Below are 27,957 nucleotides of genomic sequence, written 5' to 3' on the forward strand. Positions count from 1 at the left end.
CCTCCTGTTCTTTCAGATTTTTGCCTAATCTAATTCTTCCAGTAAAACACTAAAAAGCCAATTTGCATTACAGACTATTTATTATTATCTGTATCACATTGGTACACTAGTAGGCTACAAAGACAAATACAAAGGTGTGAGCAAAAAAAATCATGAATTGAACTGAGGAATTGCAAATTTTTATTGCATTACGATACATCCTGTGTTTTTTGTCATGTAACACACATCAAAGGTAATGTGTGGAAAAATAACGCTGTTTGAAAATGAACTTGAATTTGCATTAGATAAGATAATCCTTAATTAGTCCAACACAAGGGACATTTAGTTTTACAGGGGCAGTACAACATGAAGAGGCATCAGGCAGCAACAAATCAATATATAATAAATACATTTGGTTCTAAATTAGTCAATTAGGCAGTATATAGATATGTGGCAGCATGAACGTAACATGAAATATCAGATAATTTCAGGAGTGTTCGTCCTATAGCAAAGCATATTGCACCAGCAGTGTGCATGTTAGTGCATTACATAATCCGAGGCAGTATTTATGTGTAAACTTCAAATCCTTTTGTCACAGTCCCCTATGGCAACTAAGTTTTTTTCAGTATCATTTAATTTGATCCTGAATTCCTTTCTAATACAAACACAATATTTCATTTAGCAAAAAGACACCAATGTAGAGCCAACAATTTTCGGTGTACACCCAAAATATATGAATCGTGAATAGTTGAATGAATAGTATTGCACAATTGTTTGCGGACTTTCTTCTTCAAGTCTTGGAAATCCCCTTTTCTTTCTCACACCTGCACACGTCTGATTTTGCGTGAACGCTTGGTTTTGAGGTTGGTTTGGATCATCTCTGGGGGGAAAAATGAAATAAAACAAATAATTAAATAAAGCGTGTTTCAGGATTACTATTCAAGAAAGTTACAATTTATTATAGCTGAGAGAGTTGTATTTTCTCTGTAACGCTTTACTTTAAAGGGCCATAAATTCGTCATTATTTCCTATGAAGCAGTTCTTTTCACAGATATCAATGGTTATATATTGTATGTGTTTGATGCACATATTTGATTCAAGAATTTCTTATTCTTGTTTTTATTATTATTTACATTTCCTCTACATATATTGTGTTATAATTATAGCATTATGTAAATACTTTACATGTCACATTTTATTTTCTTACATTTCTTTATGCTTTACATAAGAGCAACTGTAGCGTCCAAATTTCCCCTTGAAGTATTTCTGATTCTAAACTGCATTAAAACGCAACACAACAAACTAAACTGTCTCTATTTTCCATAAAATGTATTATTTCCAGAAAATAATCTTGTTATTATTGAACCCATAAAATAAAGCGTTACCATTTTTTCCTCATCACAGCATTAAAAACATGAGTCAACCTGCAAAGTCCAGCTGGTAGGAGTGTCCTTTCACTTTGAAGGTCATGTTGCCTTTGGGGTTTTGCTGGTACTTCTTCTCGATGTCATCGCTGGTTACTGAGCATTCAGTTGAAGTGTGACGCTGCAGAAACCATTCAAATCATCACGGTTTATCTTTGCACTCTTATTTAAAAAGTCAAATAAAAGTTGCTTAGCTAAACGTTACCAGATAACTGACCCTGTGTTTGAACTCGTGCCAAGCTCCACTGTCTCCCTCAAACTGCCACTGAGGTTTGTCCACAGAAAGATGCTGGAGGGCAGCGGTTGCTTGAGAAACTCTGTAATTGCCAAAATCAAATTCTGGATTAATTTTAAAAGGAATAGTTTTGGGAAACGCACTTATTCACTTTCTTCAACAAACGAAATCCAAACTCACCCTGCTCCTGCTGGCTGTTCCCGGTACAGAGGTCGACGAGTAACTCTCCTCTTTCTCTTTGCTGTCACCTGGCGCATATCTAACAAACAACATAAAGAAAACTAGAATTACCACCTCCTGGTTGTATGCCTCTGCCAACCAGACATTACATCTCTCTGTCCAAAATGTCATCACTTCATCATTTTATACTATTAGACATTTGTGTGAAATTGTCATAATTAGCGTATGAATTCTTGCGTTATGGGCAAAAACATGTTAAGTACAACTGAACGCTGAATAAGACATTTTTAGGCAACCAAAAGGGTTATAATTACCTCTCATGAACTGAAAACACATTGTGCATGGGTTAAAGTTCTAAGACAAAAACACGGACAACTATCAGACCGGACAACGCCGTGGTAGCGACCTGTCAATCACAAGGTAGCCATGCCCTAAAGCATCCCTTGCTTTATGGTCTATTTGACTCTAAATGGGACCATAATTTACTAAATGAACATCATGCTGTATTGAAGAAGACTTGAAACTAGCAATTGAGACCATAAACTCATGTTTATAATGTTTACTGAGGTAATAAATCAAGTGAGAAGTAGGCTCATTTTCTCATAGACTTCTATACAATCAACTTCTTTTTGCAACCAGAGGAGTCGCCCCCTGCTGGCTGTTAGAAAGAATGCAAGTTTAAGACATTGACTTCACTTTTCAACACTCCGGAGCTGCCCAGTGGTTGGTATCTGAGAAGAAACTAATTGTACTAGTGGAAGTATTGTGTGAAGGTTTTGTGAGTATACTTCACCTCTGAATTTGATCTCAACGGTATCAGCACCGACGGTGAAAGTGTAAGAGCTGGTTGGGTTACTCTGGAACTTATTCTCTATGTCAGCGCTCTTCACAGGACTGGGGTTACCCTTCGAATCCTGTCCAGAAAAAAACAAAAACAATAGTCATTAACAAACTAACCAAGAAGATAAAAAAAAAAAAAAAAAATATGTCACACTTGGTGTATTTTTGCAACCAAAAGAAAAGTCTATACCTTGTCTCCATACTTGATCCACTTCCGACGCAGTGTGCAGTACCAGATCCATTCAGCTTTTCCATCATCCAGACGTCTCACTCTCAGACTCTTTCCATGCACTCTCATCCTGTTGAAATCTATATTCACCGCCCTACACAGAGAGACGGATGGCGATAGATAAATCAACCAGTTTCCGTGCGTCTGTGCTTAGAAAATGTTTGTGTTTTTAGCTCTTCTTACCCATACGGTGTGTTGTAGATTTTAATGCTTTTGGTGTGGGGCAGCGAGTACTGGGCTTCGATAATGTGATCATTACCAACATCCATCCAGTCGTTTCCATCATCCAGCTGCCACTGGTAGTATCGGCCATCAGTAAGCTTTGGATCTGGTTAAAAAAACAAAAATAAAACGTTGACTTTTGAATTTACAGTGAAATAATAATCATAATTTTATTTTTAAGGGGCATTAAAGCTGCACTAATCAACAATTTGTTTATATCAATAATGGATCAAATGACTCCGTGTAATGTGAAAAGTGATGGTTGTAGTGACTCAAAATCACAAATATAAGAAAATAAAATAAAAACTTTGACAAAAAGGGAAATAATTTAAGGAAAATCAACAGATGAAGAATACCTTTGTCAGGACTAGCAGACATGTGAAGAAGAGACAGAAGAAGTAAAATAGAATTACAATAGTAGGCAAATAATGTATATTATAAGCACATAGTATAATAAGTTAAGAAGTTTTGAGTGTAAAAGTTTTTGAAATGAAAATAGAAATAAAGAAATATAGACCATGCATTCAACCAGTGGTGGAAGAATACTCAGATGTTTACCTAAGTAAAAGTAGCAATACCACTGTGTAGAAAAACTCTGTTTATTCTAAAGTTTATTCTTAAGTAAAAAGTACAAAGGTTTTAACATCAAAATATACTTAAAGTACCAAAAATCCCCAAGGGAACAGCAAAGTCCTCTCTTTATCCACATTAATAAATCATATTCTATTTGTTGATAATATTTTTTGTTATTAATCTGAATCTGCAAAGTAACTAAAATGAATGTAGTGGAGTAAAAGGTACCATATTTGCCTTTGAGATGTAGTGGAGTAGAAGTATAAAGTAGCAGAAAATGGAAACACTCAAGCAAAGTACAAGTACCTCAAATGTATACTTAAGTACAGTACTTTACTTTGCACCACTGCATTCAACCTCTTCTCTCTTCCTCACCAGCAGACGTTGATCGGTCTGGAGCCCTCCTGCTGTCACCAAAGCGCTCTCGTCCTTCTCTGGGGTGTTTCAGTTTACACTTGTCTCCGTAGCGACAGCTTCCTGACAGGGCGTTCTTGCAGACGTGCGGGTAAGAGCACTTTGCACCATCCCGACAGCGACCGCGGTTGTAATGCTTGCACGGCTCTTTCCCCTTAGGCTGAAAATGAAAATATAGAGCCTGTAAGAAATTCCTAATGAAGAAATGGCTTAAAAAAATAAACATACACCTTGTGTAGATGAATGGATTGACTTGGTTGGTATACAATATTTATGTAATGGAGAGAATGACTTTTAACTTGAGAACCCAGAAGGACATATTTTTGGAGAACTGGAGAAAAATGGAAAGTGTACGTCTCAAACTTTAGACCTGATTTTTTTGTAAGTAAGCATTAGAAACATACTAGTGTAATAAAAACCTCCAAACTGTCTATGATGTAAACAGTATATCTATCCAATTTTGTATTTATTCATATTTTTAATTTATTTTTAATTTATTGTTCTTATTTATTTTTTTTAATTTAATTTTCTTATTTATTTTTCTTAATTATTTTTTTTCTAATTTTTCCTTTTATTTTTTATTTATTTTCCAATTTGTTTTTATTTATTTTTCACATTTATTTTTAGATACTTTTCTACTTCATTCTTCTTTATTTTTTTCTTCTTCTTCTCATTATTTATTATTATTATTTATTATTATTATTATTATTATTATCATCATTATTATTATTATTATTATTATTATTATCATTATTATTATTATTATTTTCATGCTCAAAAGGTCTCTGTGATCATGTGGTGTCAATTTTGTTTATGTAGTTTCTGTTCATTCTGTATCTCTAAAAATGAATATAGATAATTACAACAACAAAAAAGGAAGAAAATTAAAATATGGAATATTTTTTTCTTTTATCACTGGAGAGGTATATATAGTTATGTTGTATGTATATAGTTGTGGCAGTAAACTCTCATCAGCATTTGGAAATGTGTAAAGACTGGGTTTAAGTGGGTAATTATGAACTAGATGCTGACTCTAACATCGTCTCTGTCCAGTAACAAACCTGACAATCAGTTTCTATATCTGAAGTCCCTTCATCGTCCGACTCAGTGACGTCAGATTCACTCTCAGAAGGCTTTTCCTCATCAGACTCTGGAAAAAAAACACACACACATCAAATGTTTACATGTCTGGTGAACACATATGTATATCTATACTTTACATTCAATACATTCCTGCAAAAAACCTGAATATTCACTATACAGCCAAAAGTATAAAGACAAATACTTGTGTGCATGTGGCTGTTTTTCATTGTTTGGTCCCATTTAGTCCAAATAAGGGAATTCTTAATGCTACAACACACAATGATATTTTAGATAACAGTGCACTTCTAACTTTTTGACAATATTACTCTTTCCAAATGAAATAATGTTTAATGTAGCTTCTATTGGTGTAAAGTGTTTTTATGTAAATATGTTTTAATGTGTCCTGTCTGGATGTTATATGTTGTGTTTTAATGAACCCTTTTATTAGCAGTTTTTGTAAATGTGAAGGCAAATCTCTATCTTTTGTACGTGACAAGCAGACAATAAAATATTTTCTATCTCTTTATCCATCTTCTACCTAATAAAGGAAAATATTTTTATAGAATAATGCCTTTAAAAAAAGAATATATATATATATATAAACATTTTTTTCACTTTTTTATAAAATACCATATGATATTATTTCTGTCTCATTTTGAGACAGTTTAATAAAAGAAAAGTGTAAGTAACTATTGTATCTACTATTGTATCTTTTGTACGTGAAAAGCAGACAATAAAATATTTTCTATCTCTTTATCCATCTTCTACCTAATAAAGAAAAAGATTTTTTACAGAATAATGCCTTTAAAAAAAGAATATGTACATATATAAATATATATATAAACATTTTTTTTCATTTTTTTTATAAATTACCATATGATATTATTTCTGTCTCATTTTGAGACACAGTTTAGTAAAAGAAAAGTGTAAGTAACTATTGGAGTACATGACTCATAGTGTGTATCTGCTGCCCCCTGCTGCTGGATAATTAAATTACAAGCTGTGTGCTATAAATGGCAATGATCTACACGTTGGAAAATAGTTAATAAATACAAGTTAGATAATAAGTGTACCTTTAATTTAACGCCATGTAAATGAGAAATGTAAATTTAAAACATGACTTTTATATATAGGTTTGAGCTACAGTTGTAAATAAGTCCTGTAAAGGAGCTCTATAGAAGAAACGAAACTGAAAGTGTACAAAATATGTTTTTCATAAATACTTCTGATAAATCTGTGTACTCGACTGAGAGTTCACACTTTGGGCTTTTCCATCGTGTTTCCCCTAATATAAAATAATAAAATTAATCCTATTGGGTTTTGGTTTGATATCAAACTCTACTACAACTATAGATGTCTGATATAAACAAAATAAAAACCGGTTTACAAACACACAATGGCGACATATGAGAGCATAAAAAGTGGTTAAGCATGTGGTTAAAACACAGTTAACACAGCAGATAATCACTAGAACATGAGTTAGAGTTACTTACCATAAGCAGACGCCATTCTGGACTTTGCAACACTGAACTTTCGTTTTCATTACCCCACTTTTAATATACAGTCACACCCACAAGAGGCTGATCCTGCTGGGAGTGCTGCACACAGGAGTTTAGACTGACAGCTTTATATATTGAGGCTATAAATACATTTAATATTAATATTGTCAAGGCACCAGTGATTTACAGATACCAGTGATTGCTGTTCTTCTGTTTTATGTGAATTATTGTATATCATGTTGTTGTATTTTATTGTTTTATAATTTTGTATGGCTGCTACCTTGACCAGGTCTCTCTTGCAAAAGAGATTTTGATCTCAATGGGACTTCCTGGTAAAATAAAAGGTAAATAAAATAATAAATAAATATCCAATCTCCAAAATCCAGGACCCAGAATTAACCTTTTTTTTTATTTTTTATTAACCAACAAATATTAAAAAAAAACAACAAAAAAACAAGGCATTGTATATAAAACCTATAGGCTTTTAGCAAATAATCCACCAGTAACCTATAATATAAATACAAAAAACATTAATAAATCAGAATCAGGTTTCTTGACCAAGCATGTGTGCCAAGAACAGTGTACAGGATGATAAAGATACAGCTAAAACAAGGACAACAAAGCCTGAAGGGGCTCCAGCTTACATTTCATTGTGCAGCCATGTGTTGTAAAATTATTTATAAATTAACTTTGTATCCTTGTAAAGCCTAACAGAGATAAGTCAACATAAATATATCGGTATGTAGGTTGAAATAAATATATACATATATATGTATTCACAAGGACGGTCTGCAGGACAGATAACATGTACTTTGTACTTTGCACTACTAACTTTTTTACTGCCTTTTTATTAACATGTTTTGCACTATGGAACTGTGATGCTGGAAACTTGAATTTTCCCTCGTGATCAATAAAGTTACTATCTATCTATCTATCTATCTAAAAGGTCAAAGTGTCATTGTAAACTGTATCGAGGTTTAGAGGTATAGAGGTATAGAGGTAAGTGGAGTGCAAAAAGTGCTGGAATATTGTATGGCTGATGTAATATGCAAATCAATTAATAAATAAACAAATTAAATAGTACTTTTTAAGAACAATATATTTATATAAACAGAGTAAAGTACACAAAATATACTGCCTATATATCTGATCACATTGTTCTGCAGTGTGCTAAAACCTCCACTGCGCTGGGTGGCGATAGTGAGCGGCTTACACCAGTGGCGCCTCACTTAAAAACCAGCGAAGAAGAAGAAGAAGAAGCTAGGGTCCCTCTGAAGGAAGAAGGAGAGAGGAGTCTTCTCTGACGAAGGACACTTGATAAAAAGACTAAAACGAAGAACGGAAAATAGGGATAAAAATGGAAATCAGTGACCACGCTTACACGAGCACCACTTATGATAAAGTCAACCCCGTGGAGTTCACATATAAAAGTAAGTACAGGAAGCAGCATGTTTTAAACAAGCTAGATAGCTAGTACTCATTTAGCTTGGACACCTAGCAAGTAGGCTCCACGGTCAAAGTACCCAAATAAAGCACGCTTTCATTCAACCATTAAAAAGTGACTATACTTAACCATGTAGTTAATGCACAGTGTTCAGCCAGCCTCCACTGGTAATGTAGGTTGTATTTGTCTTGTAATGTGTGTCTAAATGAGTATAGACACACCATGAGGCAACACAATATACTTACTAACACACTTGAGCCCTAAAACCTGTTGTAAAGTTCAGCTAAACCAGGATTCTGCAACCTGCAGCTCTTTAGCTCCTCTCCAGTGACTCCCTGTGGATTTTTTTTAAAAACAATTGGTGGAAATGAATAACTGTTTCTTGTTTACATTTTCATTTTTATTTATCATTGTTGTAGGTCTATGGTAGGATGGAGTATGAGGGCCACATTGAGGAAAAATAAATGAATCTGAGATTTCGAGAATAAAGTCATAATATTCTAAAGTAGTCATTTTACGTGTTATTTCCTTTTTTCTGGTAAAGTTATGACTTTATTCTCGTAATATAATAACTTTTTTCCCGTTAAGTTATGATTTTATTCTCGTAATATTATAACTTTTTTTCTCGTAAAGTTATGACTTTATTCTCGTAATATTATGACTTTTTTCCCGTTAAGTTATGACTTTATTCTCGTAATATTATGATTTTTTTTCCCGTTAAGTTATGACTTTATTCTCGTAATATTATGACTTTTTTCCCGTTAAGTTATGACTTTATTCTCGTAATATTATGACTTTTTTCCCGTTAAGTTATGACTTTATTCTCGTAATATTATGACTTTTTTCCCGTTAAGTTATGACTTTATTCTCGTAATATTACGACTTTTTTTCCCGTTAAGTTATGACTTTATTCTCGTAATATTACGACTTTTTTTCTCGTTAAGTTATGATTTTATTCTTGTAATATTACAACTTTTTTTTCTTGTAAAGTTACTACTTTATTCTCGTAATATTATGACTTTTTTTCTCGTAAAGTTATGACTTTATTCTCGTAATATAATAACTTTTTTTCTCGTTAAGTTATGATTTTATTCTCGTAATATTATAACTTTTTTTCTCGTAAAGTTATGACTTTATTCTCGTTATACTATTACTTTTTTTTTCTCGTAAAGTTATGACTTTATTCTTGTAATATTACAACTTTTTTTTCTTGTAAAGTTACTACTTTATTCTCGTAATACGACTTTTTTCTCGCAAAGTTCTGACTTTATTCTCGAAATCTCCGATTTTTTTTTTCTCAATGTGGCCCTAATACTCTGTAGTACATTGCACTTGGGCCCTCACTGCATTAGACCTATATTCTATATACTTAGACTATAAACTGTGTTACCTCCATCACAATGCTCAAATGTTTTGAGGCTCCAGACAGATTTTTCATATTTTTTTGTTTGCCTAAAATGGCTCTCTTGATAGTAAAGGTTGCTGATCCCTGAGCTAAGAGGATAAAATGGTGTTATTTTCTAAGTCTCAATTATTCTGTACACCTTTTCTATTAAAAAAGGGGTGACATTCCTATAAAATTGAGGTCATAATAGGCAGAAATACAGTCTGCACAATGCATAAGTGTTTATAACAGCAGCTCTCATGCAATCATTTCTAACTGATTTCTTTCTCTCTCCTTCTCAGTGAGTGCAAATGAAATTGAAGACTTTGTGAAGCTGAGGGTTTCCAATAAATACCTCTTCTCTGGAAGGAGAAACACTTCCATGTGGGCATGGAGGTATGCCAGCAAGTTAACGCTCTGAGAGACATTACTGTGTGAAAGTAGAAAAAGGTTTCAATTAGGGTGACCAGATCCCAATTAACCTTAATGTGTGACAAAGAGTTTGTGTGGGACAATGTGGGACACCAAGTCTGAGAGGTAGTCTACACATTTTATATAATGTCTAACTCAAATAATAAACATTTATATTCTGCCCCTTATCTTGCAACCTCTCTATGCTCTGCCTGTATGCATCCATAGATCGGCACATCTCATTTTGAGCCGCACGTTGGGCAAAGCGTATAGCAAAGACTGTGAAATGTTAACCTGCACTTGACCCACGTGTGTTGCAGTTTAACAGCAAACACAGCCCCGTGATGACAGCCTTCCCTTCTTTCTTCACAGCCAATTCCATTTTTATCCAGATTTTAAAAAAAGCGTCTGTCCTGCAGTGGTTTGACTTTTGAAAACTAGAGCCAATGAAAATGTGGGACATGGTCTCAATATGTGGGACAAGGGATAAAAATGCTGTGCAGTCCCTCGTAAAGTGGGACACCTGGTCACCTTAGTCTAAATATGTAGATATATGAATAAGAAGTACCATAATGGTGTATTCTGCATTCAGAGTTTTAACACTAAGACAGTATAAAATTCCAAATTATTGATAATATTAACATTTGAGAAGCTGAAACCAGTGACTTTTTGGCATTTCTACTTTAAAACAATGACTGACTGAATCACTAAATTATCCAAATAGTTGACAAACTTTCTATTTTCAGGGCCATCCTGAAACATATGGGCTTGCAACACAAGATGACTCATTGTCAAGCATCCAAAAAATGGGAAAACATGAAGAAAAGATACAAGGTACAGTTTTTAAAAAAGAAAATCATTTCGATTTATCAAGCATTTTGACAATTCATTGGCCTCTCTGTTCTTCCTCAGGGGCTAAAGAACCCGCCAGATGGAGTGAAAGTGTTTCCTGAAGCGTGGCCTTATTTCAGTCTGATGGACGGCGCCATGGAAGGTCGGCTGGAAGGCAACGCCCCCATCCTCAAGGCCTGCCCCTCCAACGGCATTTTCCCACCCGTCTCCAAACCCAAGAGGAGGAAGATCTCCACGGTGATGAGCTCCCCCGCCGATTCGTTAGCAGGCGGGCCGGAGATCGAGGTCTCCCTGAACGGAGACGAGGACGAGGAGGAGGCGGCGGCGGAGGACGTAGACTCCATCATGCAAGAGATGGAGCACGGGCGGGACATGATAGACAGCGAGCGGCAGGTGATGGAGAGGGAGAAGCAGGTGATGGAGAGGGAGAAGCAGGTGATGGAGAGGGAGCGGCTGGTGCTGCAGAGGGAGAGAGCGGCGCTGGACAGGGAGGTCGCCGCTCTGGACCGAGACCGAGCGTCGCTGGACAGAGAGAGGGCGACGCTAGAGAGGGAAAAGGCAGTGATGGAGAGGGAGAGGGCGGTGGTGGAGAAGGAGAGAGATGCTGCGAGCAGGGAGAGGATGGCTCTGGAGCGGGAGAAAGTCAGGCTGGAGAGGCTTTCTGCACCAAAAGAAAGGACTGAGGAGGTTACAGAAGACGGCGGCGAGGCGAAAGACTCGGGCGTCACGGACAGGAAGGAGCAGTTCCTCAACTTGTTTGAAAAACTTATTGAAAATTTTTGATTCTCGGGGGTTGGTCTGTACGACGGAGTATTAGGGCCACATTGAGGGGGAAAAAATCGGAGATTTCGAGAATAAAGTCATAATATTACGAGAAAAAAAGTCGTAATTTAACGAGAATAAAGTCATACTATTTCAAGAACAAATAGTCGTAATATTACGAGAATAAAGTCATAACTTTATTCTCGTAATATTAAGTAAAGTAATTTCCTCCTCCACAAAAGAGGCAATTTCCCCTATAGGTCCCTGTGGTTCTTTCTTCGGAATAAACGCAGTGTCTTGCACAATGTTTTCAAGGTCCTGATACTTATGATAATGTGGTGCTGATATGCCAAAAGATGAAGTATTTCCTTATTTGTGAAACCTATACTAGAGTATAATTTCACAAGATGCTCTATTTCCCCTCTAAAATAACATGTTAAATTACTACTTTAATATTATGACTTTATTCTCATAATATTTCAACTTTGTTTCTTGTAAACCTATGATTTTATTCTCGTAATATTATGACTTATATTATGACTAATATTCTTGAAATCTCCGATTTTTTTTCCCTCAATGTGGCCCTAATACTCCGCCGTAGTTCTGCACAAAACCGCCTCTGAAAAAGCATATTTCTGAGTTTCCACCTTCTGCATCTGCATATAATTCACATTCTTCACCTACAAGTTGTCAATGAAAACGTTGAGCCACTCCCATTTGGAGAGGTCTTCAAAACAACTTTATTCACTTGTGGTTATTCCATACAGAGCACACAATAGCAAGCTATTAGCATTATTCTTAACCCCATCCACAAAATCAACAACCCCCCCCCTTCCCAAATCAAACATCGACTCTATAGACATTAAGAGTCTTTGTTATCGGCTATTGTGCACGGTTAAAAACATCACTTTTTGAAATGTAAGATACCAAATATTGCAGTTCATGTAAAAAATCTTTTTTTTTTTTCAGAATATATATTTTTATATTACAGTACAGACTTTACAACAAATGATTGTGTTTAAATGCGTCTTTTATTGCATTAGATACTCAATTTACCTTCCATTAAGCTCCAGCTTCAATAAGTTTACGCTAGTATACATTTCCAAAAAAAGATTTGTCATTAATATTAATATTATTAGTTTTTATTTTTACAAAACAAACATATTTAAACAATATTACTGTATTTTTTTTCCTTCGTTTTTTTCACCAGTCGTGAACAGACACTAAACAGACACAAACATGCCATTTGAGGGTTTTTAATAAACTGATTTCTCCGAATGCCACCGGTTGTTTTCTCTTAAATCAAGTTGCGGAACAGTTTGGCTTTTGAGAAAGTTCTTGTGTGTGTGTGTGTGTGTGTGTGTATGTAATTGTATGTGTGTGTATGTGTTTTGATCTGTGAGAGCGACTGTGTGTGTTGTTGTGTTATGCCTGGCGTAAAAATCTGAACAACAATGAAGAAGTATAGCAGTGGATCACCAGAATCTGACTCATAATTTATGTGTTTGTGGATGTATATTTCCACACAGAGTTTTACTGATCCATAGTATATGTCAGCAGCACGTTTGTCATTTTAATTGATTGTTTTAGGAGTGATAAATGTCTGCATGTGTGGCTTTGTGTGTCAATATGTACAAAAGATGTGTGCATGTGGTTTGTATTGGTGGGAGTCAGTGTGTGTCTGTGTGGTTAAATGAGATCCCCGATGGGTATGCGAGGCAGGCAGATGTAGGCCTGCGGGGTCCTGCTGAGGTTGATGGGGTTGCCGTCCAGACGGATGTCCTCCAGCGCGTTCCTGATGTAGTTGAAGTCTTTCAGGTTGCAGAACGTGTCCTCGTGCATCATTTGAATATTGTTACGCTGCAACAGAAGATGGAGGAGGATACATAGATTAGAAGAAGTGTTCCCCAAACCTTTTCTTTTAGTAATCATACATGTCCCCTTCCATTTAGGAACTGGTTCCAGGTTAGTAAGAATATCTGGATTTGTTAAAAGTCAGACATTCAGCTAGTTATCAAGTTTATCATGTATCTGGTAAAACTTTGGGTTTAGTCCTTTGAATGTCAATCTTATAGTAAAGTCTTAATTCTGAAATCTGTTCTGGGCATGCATCTCTGCAAACTGTCGGCTGGTTGGTTTGTGTACAACGCACATAGCTGGACGTAAACAGGCAAGAGGCCGTGTGTCTGTGTGTCGCAAACTGACGTTAAAAAAATGCAATTGAGATGCATATTCTTAATGGCTTTAGACGTGTCCAAAGAATGCTCCTAAAACTTGAAAAATATCGGCATATCCGACATGTCTTAATCGGAAAATGCTCCATTCGGAAAAAAGGACTAATTCAGAATATCCAAACAGAGTATGCTGTTTACACGGCCTGTATCAAATTAGAAATATTGTCGTATTCGGAATGCATGTAAATGTAGTCACTGTTGACCGGTGGTGGGTAGCGATGAGACATGAGGCCAAAGCAGATGTACCTGTAGGTGTAGAGATCGCAGGCTGTCTGGTAGAGGCACGGGGACGTAGTCAATGTGGTTGTCTGTTAGGTACAGGTACAGCAGGCTCGTCATATCCTGGATACAAGGAGAAAAGATAGAAGTCGTTATTGGCTCAGGCCTTTAGAAACTTTAAGGAATTCCCAGTACATTTTAAGGTAGTCTTGACTTCCCTACATCCAGCCGAGATAGCTGAAACACAGATACTCTCACAATGTCTCCTCATGTAAATGAACCTCTTGCTTTGACGAACGAGGCCTCTATTTGTCCATTTCAGCATCACAATTTTGTCATGAACAGAATACCAATATCACAAGTAATCACAAAATGTAAAACAGAAGTGTGCAATGCAGTATTAAAAACTCTAAAGCAGTACTATAATGTGTGTGAGGGAGCCTGACCAGGACTAGATTTCTGAGGTTGATGCAAGTATTGATGTTTGAGGATTAAATATAAATCGGCCGATGGTATTTCTTTTTTATAGCTGTGACCAGCAGCTCACTCTGTCGGTCAGTCCACAAAAATTTCCCCACCCTTTGGCAGCCACAGTTTTTGTCCTAGGAGGCTGAAATTTGGCATGGAGATCAAGTGTATGTGGCAGTGACAATGGCCTATAACAAAAAGGTGCATAATTTCTAAATGGATTTTATGGCCAAACCCTAGACTGTATATAAGAAGTGGACGTAGTCACCGTGACATCACCCATTGGTTTGTGGACTACTATTATGAAGCCTCAAGTTCGGCATTTTGGCTATCGCCAGGCATTTCTCATAGACTTCTATACAATCAGACTTCTTTTTGCAACCAGTGGAGTCGCCCCCTGCTGGCTATTAGGAAGAATGCAAGTTTAAGTGTACGTACTTTGAACGCCTCGTTGTGAATACCCTTGGTGCCAATGTTGTTATGGCTGGCATCGACCAGGCTCATGGTCTCTGGGAGAGCGGGCAGCTGTGAGATATGATTTTCTCGAATCACCAGCTCCTCCAGCTCAGGGAGACCCAAGAACGCTCTCTCATCGATGGACGTGATCTCGTTGGCGGTTAAGTCGATCCTCTTCAGCTTGCCTGGACGGAGGCAAAAAAAACAACGAAACATCAACTTTTAGATTTGGTTCTGGATATCGCTGGTCTAATATTTATACATATCCATTCAAACATACTCATGGAGGCGAAGTCGGACTTGTTGATCTTGGTGATTCTGTTGTAGCGGGCGTAGAAGTGAGTGGTGTCTTTGGGGAGAGGTGGAACACTATCCAGCTTCAAGTCATCACAGTAGACCGAACCACCGAGGCACGTGCACAGCAAGCAAGTGGGCATACCTGGAGCACATGGATAAGAAGGAGGAAGAGGAAGGAATAAAATATGAAAAAGTAAGACAATGCATTTCAGAGGACAGTTGGTAGCTAATGAAATCAGCCTTTAGTAATCCACAGGGCGACGTCAATCAAATCAGGATTCAGGGTTTTTGCAGACAAGTTCGGACATTTTTTAATCATCCTCCTCTGAATTCAATACCTGTCTTGTTAAGTACTGACCTTTCCTGTCAATCACAGGCTCGTCAGGCTCGTCGGGCTCGTCAGGCTCCCCAGAGCTCACTGACCCTTCTACACCGCCAGTACCCTCCTGAGGGGTCTCTGGTGTAATCGGAAGCAGCCCCTCCTCTTGTTAGAGACAAGATTAGGTGTTAAAAGAAACAGGTTAGATCAGCATGGACGTGTCTGGCAAACAGCAGCCCACTGTTTGCCTCAGTGATAAGTTACACACAATATATTAGCAGTGTTAACCAAGTGTTTAAGGCATTTAACTGATGAATGGGAGTTAAATGAAAATGGCATTTTGGGGTTAATGACATGAAATGTGATCTGTGGTGAACACTTTTAGGGAAGTCAGTTCAAATGGCTTTAGTCTTTGTCTTTGGAGTGTCAGCTGTCTCTACGCTAGATAACCACACTGTACTTGGTATACACATTTATGTGATCATAGTTCCTGCAGTGAATAACTCCAAGTTATGGAGGCAAGTAATGCAACCATCCCTTTTTGCAGACTATGTGCCAATGCTAAAGCCAGTTACCGCAATAAATTTTAGACCATTCTATGCGTTTCCATTTCCAAAACAATCTTGCCCAGCTAAATCGGCTTCACTCACTTTAAAGGAGTTTCTTGTAAACAAACAAAAGTTATATTTACAATCAATGTTTAAAATCTTGCAATGTTTACACCATGGATGTATTATAGGGACTGGACAATGAACTCAAAGGTAAACCTACGAAAAGTAATGCACTGAAATTCGTATATTTCCCACGAAATCAGTTCGTATGTAATCCACGTAATCATGAACAAACGGCGCGTAGGGAGGAGGTTGGGATGGATGGGTGAGTCAAAAAACAACAGACTTTTGCCCAGCAGATCGCTGTTCATATCCCGAGTCACGTAACTTCCGTACTTATGTAAAGCCACTTCCACGATCTTTTCCTAAACCTAACCAAGTAGTTTTGTTGCGTAAACCTAAGTAGTTTTGTCGCCTAAACCTAACCAAGTATTTCAAGTGTTTTAACCCATTCCACGATCTTTTCCTTAACCTAACCAAGTCATTTTGTTTCCTTAAGCTAACCTAGTTGTTTCCTGTGAAGACGAAAGTTTATTTTAAAAGATGTATGTAAAGCATGCAACAAGCGCAAATTGACACGTGTTGCTGGGCATTCATCACGTTTTGCTGGACATTAGTCAACTGTTGCTGGACATTAGTCACCTGTTGCTGGACATTCGTAGGAAAATACACAAAAATGAGGTACAACTTTTCGTAAGATGTCATACAAACTATTATATGAGGATATGTTGACAGGAGGAAGTGGATAAAACTGACAGACAAGGACCACTTCATAAAAAGATTCATTGGCTGCCTGGCCTAACATCGGCACCTTGTTTTTGGTATAGGCCTACTGTACGTTTTGACGTGTGAGGTATGTACTTGAGTTTCTACCCTGCCTTTAACATATCTCACACAAGTCTAGATTAAATACTGACCTTTATCAGTGTCAGGGACCAGAGTTACCTCAGGGACCTCTGCGTCTCCAGAGCCAGAGACACCAGAAGCCCCAGAGGATCCAGAGAACCCTAAGTCTCCAGAACCTGAAGCTCCTGAGAACTCCCCTGAAGCACCTGATGCCTCGCTAGGGGTAGGCTCGGGAATGAGGGGCAGCTCCTCCTCTTGTTAGAGTCAAGGGTCGGGGTTAGGAGACACGACATTAGGAGGGTGGAAGGTGAGATGGACAATCAATCAACCCATTAACCAATCAATCACACATTAGGTTAGGAGAACATTGATTATGAGTAACACAAATACGATGTCACAGAGTACAACAAATAAGATTATAAGCAAAATCAACATTTAACTACATTTAAAAAGGACGCAGTTAAATGGAATTTAAGACAATACATCAACATAGAGTAAGACACATGAAGAAATAGAGTTGCCACAAGCCTGCCAAACAGGCATCTGTACTAACCTCCAGATATCAATGTTATCCCTGAGTCACCGGACTCACCCGAGTCCCCAGAAACCCCAGAGCTTCCGGAGGCCCCTGAGATCAAGAGATCTCCAGAGAACCCAGAACCAGACTCTTCCCCAGAGCCCAGGGGGATTTCAATGGAAATCCCAGAGCCAAGGTCTCCGGAGGCTCCAGAAGTATCCCCGGACCCTGAGAGATCCCCAGATATCAAGATATCCCCAGATACCAAGAATTCTCCAGATCCCCCAGAGCTGAGGAGCTCCTCAGAGTCTCCGGAAATCAGGACAATATCACCAGAACCCCCAGAGCCGCCGGAGACCAGTAGGTCTCCTGAGTCTCCTGAGCCAGAAGCCCCAGAAGCTCCCGAGGCCCCAGACCCTACGGAGCCCCCAAAATCCCCGGACACATGAAGGATGTCAATGGGCGTCAGACGCAGCTCCACCTCTTGTTAGAGACAAGATTAGGTATTAATAAACAGACAGATGAAATGGATCAGCTCACACATGATGATCAGGTTAAGTAGTCAAATGGTGACACAGTGATTGAAAAGGACACATTTAACCATTAGCAGCTAGTTAAATGGAAGACATGCATATGGAAAAAGATGATTGTTGAAGATGTAGACGATGAGATTAGAGAACAGATTTTTGTTTTGGATGTTTTTGTCATTATGGGTGATGCTGCTTTTACAACTCCGAAGGCCCCAGAGAGCAGTAGAGCAAGGCCCTCTCTTAAACCCAGTGAACTTTCTATGGTTAAGGGTGTGTGCTTTTTCAGACCTTTCTGTGTGTCTGGGCCCATGAGAACCCCAGATCCCCCTGAACCCTGAGGGGTGAGCTGGGGTGTTAGGGGCAACTCTTCCTCCTCCTCTTCCTCCTCCTCCTCCTCTTCTTCTACTTGTTCTTCCTCCAGCGAGGCCTCGGGTACAGGGTAGTTATAGTCAGGTGGGGCCAGTGTTCCAATCTCTATCTGAGGGAAAGACAGCAGCAGTGAGTCAAAAGTGTATGAGTTTGACTTGAGATCGAGCATCAGAAAAGTGATATTTCATGTTTTTCTTACTCTGTGCATGAAATAAAACTCCAAAGTAAGCATTTGGCTGTGTGTTGTGTTCCATTTTGCTCATCCTGATTTGAATTTTCCAAGAGATAAGCAAAAATACAGGCCAAGACCTTTTACACTAATCCTAAATATTTTTTTTTATACATTTTATTTATAGTGGTTTTGCATACATAATAAAACAAAGAAGACAAGACATACTTAAACTAGTGAACACAGTGAACCTACCCTGAATAAATAAAGGTGAAAAAAAGAAATATAATAATAAAAATAAAAATATGTAATAATAACAATAATAATAATAATAATAATAATAATAATAATAATAATAATAATAATAATAATAATAATAAATATGTGAATAAATAATAATTACATTAAAACCCATCCCATTACCTCCCCCGTGATAAAATAAATAAAATAAAATAAAAAATGTTAAGGAATTATGTATATATATATAGATTCAAACAAAATAAAATAGTTAACCTATACATTTAAATATTTGATAAACTCTAAGATACCATCATAATTAAGGACTTTAAGGAAAGTTGGAAGCCAGTGTAACAATAGTGACAGATCTGCTGTATAGACCTTTTCATTGCCATTCTGTTTTTAGGGAAACAGCTTTGGTCCAAGGTTACATCCTGTCAGCTACAGGAAACACAAAGGGGCCCATTTAGAAAGTTTATGTTGTCAAGTTTGTCTAGACCTTTTCAAACTTCACCACATAAACTTTCTAAATAGATCCCTTTGTATTTCCTGTTGCTATGCTTGTTAATGCAGTAGCTGACAGGAAGTGACCTTGGACCAAAGTTTTTCCCTTAGCAACAGAATAGCAATGAAAAAGTCTAACAAATCATAATGCTGAGCAGATGATACAGCCTGGTCATTAAAAATTATACCAATGCTTTCAATAGATCAAAAAGAAAACTGGCGTTGGAGGGCAACATGCAAAATGTTTGACATCTCAATGAAAAGTGGGATCATGTTGTGTAGCAGGACTTCTGCACCACGTAATCCAGAAAGGACATTTTACTTGACAGTCAATGCATTTAATGAATGCAAATGTGGAAAATTGAAATGTTTGCATTCGTTAATTTGTCAACACCTATTACCAACTATCATTTCAACAACAGCATTAATCAAGAAACACTGCTCTATCCATACTATACTGGCACCAATGTCTCTTGATATCCCATTTGGTATTTAGTCCATCTTAAGCAAAAGTATTGATCACGTCCATTATACAACATTCACCCTTTCTATCTACATGTATTATAAGCAGGGATATAAAGGTCAAGACCTTTTAGGTGCTAAGTAAAAAAACAACTACAACCCTCTGTGATCATCACAGGACAAATACAGTAGAATTTGGCATTGTCGTCATGTAGTTTGAGTACAAGTGGATGCAGGAAATGGAGGATGGATTGACGATACAAGGCAGGCAATCTGTGAAATCTAACAACAGTCTCCAGAACTGAGACAATATGATCTGAGGTGACATAGTCTTTAACAAGGACCAAAACAATGAACCATGAGACTCTCAGCATCTCCATCTCCACCACTAGATGGCAGCAAAGTGTACAGATTTAACTATCCAGAGACAGCAATGGCTGCTCAGATGCAACCTCCATGATAGACCGTAGAAGACATTTTTGTAGTAGAAGTGTTAAAGTGATTAACCTCTCCACTCGCAACCAACAATAACTGCTCTTTGAGTGTATGAAATGTGTTTTCCATATCAAAAGATATACCAAAGAGCATTGGCAGATATCTTGCCATCTACTGTGCCACAAGAGTTTCTGTTTTTAGACTTTATATGGATTCGGTTTGGAACTCTTGTTTATATCTACTTGGTTATGAACTGAGGGATACTTACAAATCATTTTTTTTGTGAGAACAGGAAATGGTTCAACCTCTGACATTAAATTTTGTAGTGTTTATTGAAAGGTTTTTAAATCATCCCATGTGAAGAAGAAGGATATATTTGACCCTAAACTTGCTGTATGTTGCTTTTTGATAAACTTAAGGACTAGACAATCTGCGGAGGGTGCATCCAAGTGCATGGACGTGTCCATGTTAATGTCTCTTCTACCTCAAAAATATCAAATTACTTTATAAACAAAGGCTTAGCAGCATTTATGTTAGGAAATAAATGAAAAGACGGCTCCGCCAAACCGACCAAGCTTTATGAATTACAGTGCTTTGTGGTTCCTTCATTAAAAGCTTCAGGTATATCCATCACGGCATTATAATTGCATTTACAGTCATTGCAGTTGCTGTTTGATGTTTCATCAAACCTGCAGTTCTACCATCCTCCAGACGAGGGCAATGAACGCCCACACACCACCACAGGTAATACCTGACACTCTCTCAACGCCCAACACGGCTGACTCAACCCTCCAAACAAGGAATGGTCCTTGTGGAACCAAGACACACATGGTAGCTGCACGAAATCCATATTTTTCAGCTACTTTCGACCACAGTAATCAGAGTCGAGAGGAATCAAATCTGTACATCAGTACAATAAATCGAGTCAACCAAAGTACATCCTTTCAGTGATAGGCTATAATAAATATAACTGAGAAAAAAGTCATGCAGAGACTTTAAAATGCAGCAATGAAAAGATGTCCAGTCACATTTTAAAGCTTGGCAGAGACACAGTTTGAGATACAACAAGGTAGGCCTTTGAAAAGTGTTGCACAGAGTTTGCTCGCTGCAGCTCTCCCCTTCATTTCCCCCTTTCCCCAAAGCAAACATATACACCCGAGGGGAAAGAAGAGGCGAAAGGCTGGCAACTAAAAATACTGAAAAAAAAGAAGCTCTGGAAACAGCATGGGAATACAGAATGCACAGGGAGAGACGTTGAATGCGAGCATCAAGCTGATGCCAAATGGTATGTCGCTGCTGTAGTAGGCTATATAGTGTGTCAGTCAGTAGGTGCATTCAGCACAGTACGTTTTAGACTTAATCTTTACAAAAAATCCTCACACTGGTTCACCAGCTGCTTCCTTTACAGCAAACAAAATGACAGGATGATTTTCTTAAGTCACCCATCTCATGGTTCATCCCCAGATAGCCTACTATACAGCTTGTACAATATCAAGTTAATGCATGTAAAGTCTTGAGTCCAATGAGAAGCCATGTGGCAAATTCAGTCACATTTATGCCAACAGAATCCTTGCATTTTGCATCTTAAAGGAATAATTCAACATTTTGGGAAATAGCCTATATGCCTATTTGCTTTCTTGCCAAGAGTTAGATGAGAAGATTGATGACAGTCAAGTCTGTAGGTAAATACCAACGCCGGCTGCAGTAACTGCCCAAAGTCTGTTAAACCTCAGTCGTTTTTGTACGGATTAAACAAACAAAGTATATTGTGTTAATTAGTGAGCTTTTGAGTTTCTGGAAGACAGATTTTGTTGCCTTTGGAAAGAGCATGGCTAGCTGTTTCCCCCGAATTCCAGTCTTTATGCTTAGCTAAGATAGCACTGTACCATAGACTGTATATAAGAAATGGACGTAGTCACCGTGACGTCACCCATTGGTTTGTGGACTGCAGTTTTGAAGCCTCGAGTTTGGGATTTTGGTTGTCGCCATCTTGTTTTTTTGCAACCAGAAGTGACACGAGAGGGTGGAGCTAAGCACAACCGAACGCTGAACAAGACATTTTTAGGTGAACAAAATGTTATAATTAACTTTCATGAACTGACCGGACAACACTGGGATAGAGACCTGTCAATCACAAGGTAGCCACGCCCTAAAGCATACCCTGCTTTATGGTCTATTTGACTCTAAATGGGACCATAGTTTACCAAATGAACATCATGCTGTATTGAAGAAGACTTGAAACTAGTGATTGAGACCATAAACTCATGTTTACAATGTGAGGTTTACTGAGGTAATAAATCAAGTGAGAAGTAGGCTTATTTTCTCATAGACTTCTATACAATCAGACTTCTTTTTGCAACCAGAGGAGTCGCCCCCTGCTGGCTGTTAGATAGAATGCAAGCTTAACGCACTTCAGCATTGGCTTCAGTTTTCAGACATTGAGGTTGCCTGCTGGTATTTAACGCACAAACATGAGAGTGGTATCGATCTTCTCATATAACTCTCGACAAGATATTATTTAATATAAAGTGGCAAGATTGTGGATGGATTTAGTTGTTGGAGCAAATGAAGAACTCCAGGTGGTCGACAAGATAAGTGCTTACTATATACAGTAATACAATCCAATACAGCACTAGTACAAACAGCCGCTTGAGAAATTACCTCGGAGTTTAATACCTGAGCTGCTAAAGTCTGATTCAAAAGGATGAAAGGCCGATTGAATGTCTTGGTGAAACTAAGAAGACGCCTACGCAAATCTAGAAACTGGTGATTAAAGCATTTGAATGCAGCAGACTGAAGACGATTTGCTTGGATAACATCGCAGATCGCAGATGAGCCTTTACTGCTCTCAAAAGAGACAAGCCCCGAGGAGAAAGAGGAGAAATACCAACAGTGGAAAGCAAAGAGTCAGCATTCCAGAGGTGTGGAGGCGACCATCGCTTCATCTCTCCCCTGACATCTGATGTGTGTGTGTGAATAAAATCCATTTAATCTCCTCTCTTCTTACAGTCTATCTGAGGAGATGCCCTATCACCTTGTGCAAAACAAAACAACATGACAAATCCTTGCAATATGCTATTTCTCAACACGAAAGGCTGCAAAACTTTGTGTTTATTCAGTGTGAACAACAAGATGGGAAAGATTCTAGTAACTCTACTGTTTCCCCTCTTTTCGTTCCCACAAACTCCCACAAAATCGTATGCAATGTGCTGTGTCATATCCAGGCTTGTTAAACAGAGAGACATTATCAAAACCAGTCCACTGCAACCACTTTCCCACACTGAACCCTGTCATGTGTAACACTCAGCTAGCTGTAAAACTTTGCACAACATGATTAAATCATTTTAAATAGTAGGCTATAGGCAGAAGGCTGTTGCACCTTTTTGCAACGGTGGATGGGAATAATTTACTGCTTTATGTCGTTAGTTCTGCTACATTTTGTCATGTCTGCTAGATCTGTATTGTGGGATTGCTCTCAGATAACAGCAGGGGCGTGAGTGCAACCCACATCAGGTTTAAGTTAAACCGCTGGCTCAGAAGAAGCCTGCTGAAAATATGAGATCTTGACATTGCCCTGGCCTAATTTCCGTGTTACAAAGAGAGGTATAAACGGTAACATGGCTATAGCTTGCTATCCCAGCGTGCCCTGCATGCAGTCTTGCCACATCACACTCAACTTGAGCCTGATTTAGAGGGCACTTCTGGACTCTATCATCCAGCCGATAACCCTTTCTGCCTCTTGTCTCCACTCATCTTTCAAAAGCTGTTGTGCTTAGAGGTATTTGAGTAGAATGAGAAAAGTACCTGAAGTCCTTGAAGTTTGAGCACATGCAGATCATGCTCCATCTGAGTTTCCTGCATTATCTCTCTTTAGCGGTTACTGATAGAAATATATTTATTGTGGGAGCAGCTTGGTAGCCAAGTGGTTGGGGCCTTTGTTGCATGTCATACCCCTCTCTCTCTCTCTTCCCGATTTCTACACTGTCATCTGTCACATAAAATGGCAGAAATTTCCCCCCAAATTATGTTAAAATTAAATAAATAAATAAATAAATAAATAAATAAATAAATAATAATAATAATAATAATAATAATAATAATAATAATAATAATAAATAAATAAATGTGTATATATATATTGTAATTGCTTGAATGTAAAGTCAAAAAAGAAAAACAACAACAACAACAAATAAATCAATCAAATAAAACAAAAATATTTGGCTGCTCCATCCTCCATTTTTGCACGCAAATAAAATATATATCCATCATTGGGGCATAAATATTGTTTGATTCCACATATAACAAAATACTCCAGATTCAGAAGAATTCAGCCTGTGGAAACTCTATTGCACGCTACTTAAATGGTGGCTGGCCAAGAGGTATAAAAGTGGAATATTTTGGCCACAGTAGTGCATAAAGCCGGAGAGCAGTTTGTCCATTTTCCAAATGGCCGCCATTGGAATCGACAGGATGCCTCTCTGCTTCATGAACCTGGTGACCTCGGTACAAAACCAGCCAATTGGTCGTCACGGCTGTGATTTGTGTGATCGGAAGAAAATCTGGACTTCTGGGAACTGTAGCAGCCTGCATGTTTTAAAATTGTATATCATGTTGATGTGATATCATTTATACTTCTCCGCAACCTTTCCAGCAATCACTCAACTTCATATGGGTGAAATGTTGCATAAGTTAGTTAGGCATCAGCAAAGCCATGACCCAACTCATTTACTTGAACTGCCAATTAAAGGTGCAATATAAGAAAGATAAATAATAATAATATAAATGTAAATGTTGTAAAAACACAAGGGCTTCCTTTGTAATGACAGTTGGGGCTGTACAATAAAAGGCCGGGGTGTTTGAATGTTGATGGCCTTGACCGACACAGTTTCTTACCTGAGGATCATCGATCGTCAGCCCATCTTCGTAGTCATAGATATCCTGGTTCTCCAAATTTAAATTGTCTAGATCCACATCATAGTTGACACTGTCGTACGAGTCCAAGTCCACTTGTCGGGAAAACCTGGGGCCGGCCACCGCTGCTTTGAGGACGAAGAGTCCCAACACAAGCCGCACGAGCATCCTCATACTGGAGTCCACCTTGACACCTGACAGAGAGATGTAAAGTCAGAAGAGGAACATCGAAAGGTGATTTTTCACTTGTTCATTGTGTTATTTATTGTTATTTTCCCCTTGTAACTAGTTAAATGCTTAAGTGAAAAAAGAACGACCATTCAGAAATTGACTTTCTTTATTATATATTTACTGCTACAGTACAAAAGCATCTGCTGTCGGTGCCCTTCAACAAGGCATGTCTTCATGATATTATAACCAGCCTGTATGGTACCACAGAGCAGGTCTTGACATTGTGTCACATCACTAAGGTCAGTGATTTCATTACTGAGGTGCAGACAGCTGGAGGGATCGAAATATGAGGGCCTCTTGCCTCGCTGTAGCCAGAGGCCTCACTGTTCCAGGGAGCAGCCATCTTGGCTCAAATCAGTGCACGCCTGTGGCGTGTCAAAGGTCAGGAGTCAGAGTTGATCTGATAAGGAACCATGGGAGCGTTTTGAACAGTCTGTTGTGCTAAACACTATCTACTTTCAGCTTGTAGGATTTTTGTTTTTTGGTCACTTCTTTTCCAATAAATTTTCAAAGCCGTTAAAGTGTTTTTGGCTTATTTTCCCCAATCACACCAAAAAGGCTTTGGCAGAAACATGCAGCAAAATCCTTGGCAACAAACTTGAAATGAAGGCACAGACAAGAGTTTCTACTTGAATCTAAAATTAGCGTGTATGATTTTCACTGGGTGCACATCTACCGTGCACTACCCTGACCCAGATAGCTGCTGCTCATAATCTCGTTTTATTTCCTTCGCAGAACAGACCTGCTAAGCTTAGTGAGGTTGGTTGAGTTCATGAAGTGGGAAGTGCTAATACGATTAGCATATGTTAATTACCGCAGACATTAGGGCGTAGGAATTATTCATCTGTCAGTAGAGGTATTTCACATGAATAGCAGGTGTAGCCACACATGTGAGCAGGCAGGCCTGAGATGGGCGATGTGAAATCCAAGAAAAGAAGAAGAGTTTAAAGAGAGTCCTCTAGGCCGGGGCAGAGAAACGGAGAGCGAGGGGAAGGGAAGAAAAGAGTGAGACAGGGAGAGAGAGAGAGAGAGAGACGTGGACAAGATGTTGGCCCTCAGGGATAGATGGAGAGAGCGAGAGAGAGAGAGAGAGAGAGAGAGACAGGTCTCTAAGCTAACTCGACCCCTCGCCCTTTACAGAGGGCCTTTATGAGGCCCGGTCGCTGCCTGTCTCAGCACTCAAACTCCAAATTCCACCGAGGTTTGTGGACAGGATGGCAGCGTGTTACGGCTGCAACGAAAAGCTTCATTCACACACACACACACACATTCACGCACACACGCACACACACACACACACACACACTTGGTAAGACACATCCTCTCACAGATGCACACTTTGTCTTAACACACCTATCTTTCAGAGAGAGAAAATTGAGCTGCTATTTTTGGTGATGAGGGCAGATATATAAAACAAAAACCCACAGCACCTTCACAGGTTATTTAAGTTCCTGAATCAAATCTTTGTTGATATCAGAGGGGTTAGACTAATCATGCAAATCAATTATCTCTGGGAAATGTCCAACATGAACTGAGTGCACCCTGCTGAGAAAACAGGTTTAGCATCCTCGCTGAAATAGCCCTTCTGTCACAAGGCTATATGAAATCCAGCACGGTTACACTGAAAGAGGGACTATATGCTGGAGACAGAGGTGTGCTTATACAGGCCATCACAGTGTACAGTGTGTGGAAACCGTGTATGTGTGTAGCCTCCAGACTACCTCCGTGTTATGCTTGGCTTTGCGTTGGGCATTCCTGATATCCACTGATTCTACCTTTATAAGCAAACTTGACAAGCGTCCCTTTGCTACAGGACAGGTTGCACAACAAACTGGCGTATTTGTATCACAAAAAAAAGGGTTTAAAGGGAACTTTAAGCGGGTGACAACAATATAAGTAAGTAACAAAAATAATATGAAATGCATAAAAATTATATAAACAACAAATTGTCATCACACTCTGAAATTGGAGGGAGGCATATTTGTTTTTTAGCAAAACATTTACAAAAAAAAGTTCAAGACTTGTATAACCTCTTGAGGCAAAAATTCATGCCGGCTTGCTTGATTACATATTACACAAAAAGACTGCTGCAGCTGTCAAAACTGCAAAATAAGTCACCAAGGTTGTCAATAATCCCAAAAGAAAACACCTGTCACACCTGAATCACACCTACTGAAGCTTAAAGAACTACCAGCCACACACATCACAACCACTAAGATCGCCAAAGGACGACACATTTCAGTCACCAAAGCAAATCCCTGAAAATAAAGCAGCTGCACCGCCAACCAATTAGCCAAGACTCCACTAGCAGTGTTTTTTGGAGCCTGATCCCCTCGACTATACCTGAAGATAGCACCAAGGAACGCTTACCTCTGTCTCCTGCTTTCCCGAATGGTCCCTTCAGCCGTGATGGAGATGCTGAGGGCTCCGGGACCTGGCCAATGGTGAGAGGTCGCTCAGGGTGCCTTGAAGAGGGGAGGGTGTGAAGTGTGTGAAAGGTGTAGGTGTGTGTGTGTGTGTGCGTGAATGTGACGAGTGTGTGTGTGTATGTGTATAGGTCTGTGCGGACCTGAGTGCCCCTGCCGCTTATGTGTGAAGGTAGGCACTGAGA

The 27,957-nt window shown here is 38.5% G+C and overlaps 3 protein-coding genes across 3 annotated transcripts; 1 reads left to right on the forward strand and 2 right to left on the reverse strand.

Annotated features, from left to right (window-relative positions):
* Nucleotides 1-157: 157 nt before the first annotated feature.
* On the reverse strand, nucleotides 158-6,759 carry si:ch211-244b2.4 (uncharacterized protein LOC541512 homolog). The gene is made up of 10 exons (XM_037761249.1): nucleotides 6,673-6,759; nucleotides 5,158-5,246; nucleotides 4,058-4,250; nucleotides 3,071-3,215; nucleotides 2,849-2,981; nucleotides 2,612-2,732; nucleotides 1,819-1,897; nucleotides 1,621-1,720; nucleotides 1,404-1,524; nucleotides 158-859 (listed from the first exon to the last, which is right to left on the reverse strand). The coding sequence occupies exons 1-10, from the start codon at nucleotides 6,686-6,688 to the stop codon at nucleotides 798-800; spliced, it is 1,059 nt and encodes a 352-aa protein (XP_037617177.1). The 5' UTR covers nucleotides 6,689-6,759; the 3' UTR covers nucleotides 158-797.
* Nucleotides 6,760-7,929: 1,170 nt separating this feature from the next.
* si:dkeyp-38g8.5 (uncharacterized protein LOC568385 homolog) lies at nucleotides 7,930-11,685 on the forward strand. The gene is made up of 4 exons (XM_037759896.1): nucleotides 7,930-8,108; nucleotides 9,809-9,902; nucleotides 10,664-10,751; nucleotides 10,830-11,685. The coding sequence occupies exons 1-4, from the start codon at nucleotides 8,036-8,038 to the stop codon at nucleotides 11,550-11,552; spliced, it is 978 nt and encodes a 325-aa protein (XP_037615824.1). The 5' UTR covers nucleotides 7,930-8,035; the 3' UTR covers nucleotides 11,553-11,685.
* A 736-nt stretch (nucleotides 11,686-12,421) lies between these two features.
* On the reverse strand, nucleotides 12,422-27,931 carry epyc (epiphycan). The gene is made up of 10 exons (XM_037759852.1): nucleotides 27,717-27,931; nucleotides 25,098-25,309; nucleotides 18,317-18,506; nucleotides 17,535-17,981; nucleotides 17,053-17,235; nucleotides 15,564-15,689; nucleotides 15,189-15,347; nucleotides 14,891-15,093; nucleotides 14,012-14,107; nucleotides 12,422-13,391 (listed from the first exon to the last, which is right to left on the reverse strand). Exons 2-10 carry the CDS (start codon nucleotides 25,287-25,289, stop codon nucleotides 13,221-13,223), a joined length of 1,767 nt encoding a protein of 588 aa, XP_037615780.1. The 5' UTR covers nucleotides 25,290-25,309; nucleotides 27,717-27,931; the 3' UTR covers nucleotides 12,422-13,220.
* Between the last annotated feature and the right edge of the window lie 26 nt (nucleotides 27,932-27,957).

The sequence above is a fragment of the Sebastes umbrosus genome, chromosome 23 (genome assembly GCF_015220745.1).
Source record: "Sebastes umbrosus isolate fSebUmb1 chromosome 23, fSebUmb1.pri, whole genome shotgun sequence".
Classification (NCBI taxonomy): Eukaryota; Metazoa; Chordata; class Actinopteri; order Perciformes; family Sebastidae; genus Sebastes; species Sebastes umbrosus.